Source organism: Athene cunicularia, assembly GCF_003259725.1.
Source record: "Athene cunicularia isolate RWA chromosome 4 unlocalized genomic scaffold, athCun1 chr4_part2, whole genome shotgun sequence".
NCBI classification, from domain to species: Eukaryota; Metazoa; Chordata; class Aves; order Strigiformes; family Strigidae; genus Athene; species Athene cunicularia.
In genome coordinates, this window is record NW_020799099.1 from 9,972,608 (window position 1) to 9,975,079 (window position 2,472).

Sequence of the window (2,472 nt, forward strand, 5' to 3'; positions counted from 1 at the left end):
GGCCCCTCGCCTGCCACGGGCCGTGTCTGCGGCGACCCCGCGTCCCCCCGCAGCAGCGACGCACACGCTCCCGCCCGCCCGCGGAGTGCGGCACTTCGTCCCACCCACAGTTAACGGAGCCCGACACCCTCCTCCCCCTCATGACCAACCGCGTTGAGCTTTTCCAATACGGTGGAACGCGAGGAGGAAGCTCAGCCTTAGCGCCCAGGTTCATCCCAGCTGATAGCGCTTTTTGAAAAAATAAAGTAGGGAAGAGCTGTGAATACCACATCAGCAGGAGGGTTTGCTATGTGTTTGCTCAGAATGAACAACAGATCCACGTGGAGAGATTGGGGGCATTAACCTGCCTAAGAACTAAACCTGACACACTCCAGTAACCCAGTTCTCCCATGGCATCTCAGGGGTCTGCATGTCCAGACCGAAGACAAACGCTAAGGCTTGGAATCCAGAAATTGTGTTTGCTCATAATGAAAAATGTGCTACCAACTCTGAACTAGAAGGAAAAAACTACAGTATTACATTTTTTGGGACAGAATAAACTCACTGAGAAACAGAGGGTTATCCAGATACCAGAGATAGTTCAGTCTGAGAACACTAAGCAGTTAAATTTCTTTTGGATGCTGAATTTCCCCTCACTGGGTGCTACCACAGCCCTTTCTGTAATGCTGCTGAGGAGCAGCGGCCAAGAACCAGCGCTGCCAGCGCTCCAGGCAGTGCATCTGCACCTTAGCTCCAGCCTGATGCAGCCCTCCTGACCGTTACCCACAGAATTTTTACTTTAGTAGTATTTTAGGGGTTTTGCATATCACATTACAGCATATGTTATAGCAACAATTTCAAATTAACACAGAAAGGAACAGATCCTCTTACTTGGGACTAAAACTAGTTCATTTCATTCCAGGGAGAAAACCCTCTCACATCACAATTTAAGAGCTTCAGCGATTTTATTTTCCCCATCAAATAAAGAGTGAAACCAACATTTTAAATTAAAATATGTAATTGAAACTAAACATTTACTCTTTCCATATCATAAAACTAATAGCTTTTGGATGTGGCAAACCCCTCAACCTAATAAGATGCAGAGCAATCCCATCTCATTTCTGCAGTCCTTCACAGACGCACACACCTGCAAATCATCTTTCATCTGCCCTACATTGTCCCTCTTTGAGGGAAAACAGCTTTTCTAAGCAACTTTTTCCCAGCATGATCTTCTACAATGAGTGAGAAAACCCAAACCTTCTCCAAACCTCAATTTGCCAAGCGCTCTGTCTGCTGTGCCACCAGGAACCTACCCAAAACCTCATGGCTGGCCACAGTTCTTTTCGACCAACCCCATTTTCTCCCTGCACAGACTCCGACTAGCATGGGAAGCAGAGGATTTCTACTTTGCTGGGCAGCAAGGAAACTTTCAGGGAGGTTTACTCACCAAATAACCAGGTACTTGACAGCAAACACGGCCATGTCTGCAGCAGGATGCAGCCAGCCTGCAGTCGCAGCACACAGTTGACACTGGCTTCACTCTGTCCTTCTCCCAAGGCAGCAGAGCAGACTGCCCCTGGGGGGATAGGCTGACCTGGAAGGGCTTGGCATCCCTGATGCCATGTGCCCCTTTCCCAGCAGTCAACTGGCTCAACAAAGTGGAGCCAGAGCCAAATTACTTGCAAATGTTCTGATCTGTAAATTCTTGGGATGCTCTCTTACACTTCACTTGCCCTGGAAGAGAGAAACAGGTATTTCTTTAAGAAAATGTATAAGCAAAAAAACACAAACAAACAAACAAACCACAAAACAAGAATCCATCCCCAAAAAAGAAGCCCTTGAGTAAAAAGGCTTTGGATAGCATAAAGGTTAAGAAAGGATCACCCATTCCTCATGGGGGCAGTTCAAGGTGCTTGCCTTTTTAGACCAGCAATGCACATGCCAGAACTCATCTGAAGCACTCAAGCTAGGTTTAAGGAGATTCTGACACTCACCAAAGGAAAAAAAAAGAACAAAAACACATTTTCCCACTAAACAGAGATATTTATTTCAAAGTTTTCCATCCTTACATATACAGACTCAGGGAAAGAAGGTGATTCGCTTTAGAGAAACATTTGATACGCCTCAACTGCTAAAGGCATTCACACCTCAACCAACTTTTTACAAGTCAGTGGAACAATCCAGAGCCCTCTCAAACGAGGAGTTTGGAAGCATAATACGCTCCAAGGCCCAGCTTTTGTCACATTGGGAATTATTTGATATTTGACCCACAATTGTTATTTTAGATCTCAGCATAGCTGAAAAAATTTCCATTTCATTGTGGAGCTCTGAACTTAACTAACCAAGTTAAGAATGGGGGAAAATCCCTGCCCGGAGATACCCGCTTTAAACCAACACTGATGACACCCCTCACTTCTTAGGTTGCTGGAGACCTCCGTTAGAAGCAAAACGTTGCTCCTGTTCAGAAACAGCCAAGCTGGGGCGGCAGAAGGA

The 2,472-nt window shown here is 46.0% G+C and overlaps 1 protein-coding gene across 1 annotated transcript in view; it reads right to left on the reverse strand.

Annotated features, from left to right (window-relative positions):
- Positions 1–1,461, reverse strand: part of USO1 (USO1 vesicle transport factor) — a 38,108-nt gene extending 36,647 nt beyond the window's left edge. Inside the window, exon 1 of the mRNA XM_026847913.1 lies at positions 1,427–1,461. Coding sequence (XP_026703714.1) covers positions 1,427–1,461 — 35 coding nt within the window. The remainder of the gene's footprint in view (positions 1–1,426) is intronic.
- Between the last annotated feature and the right edge of the window lie 1,011 nt (positions 1,462–2,472).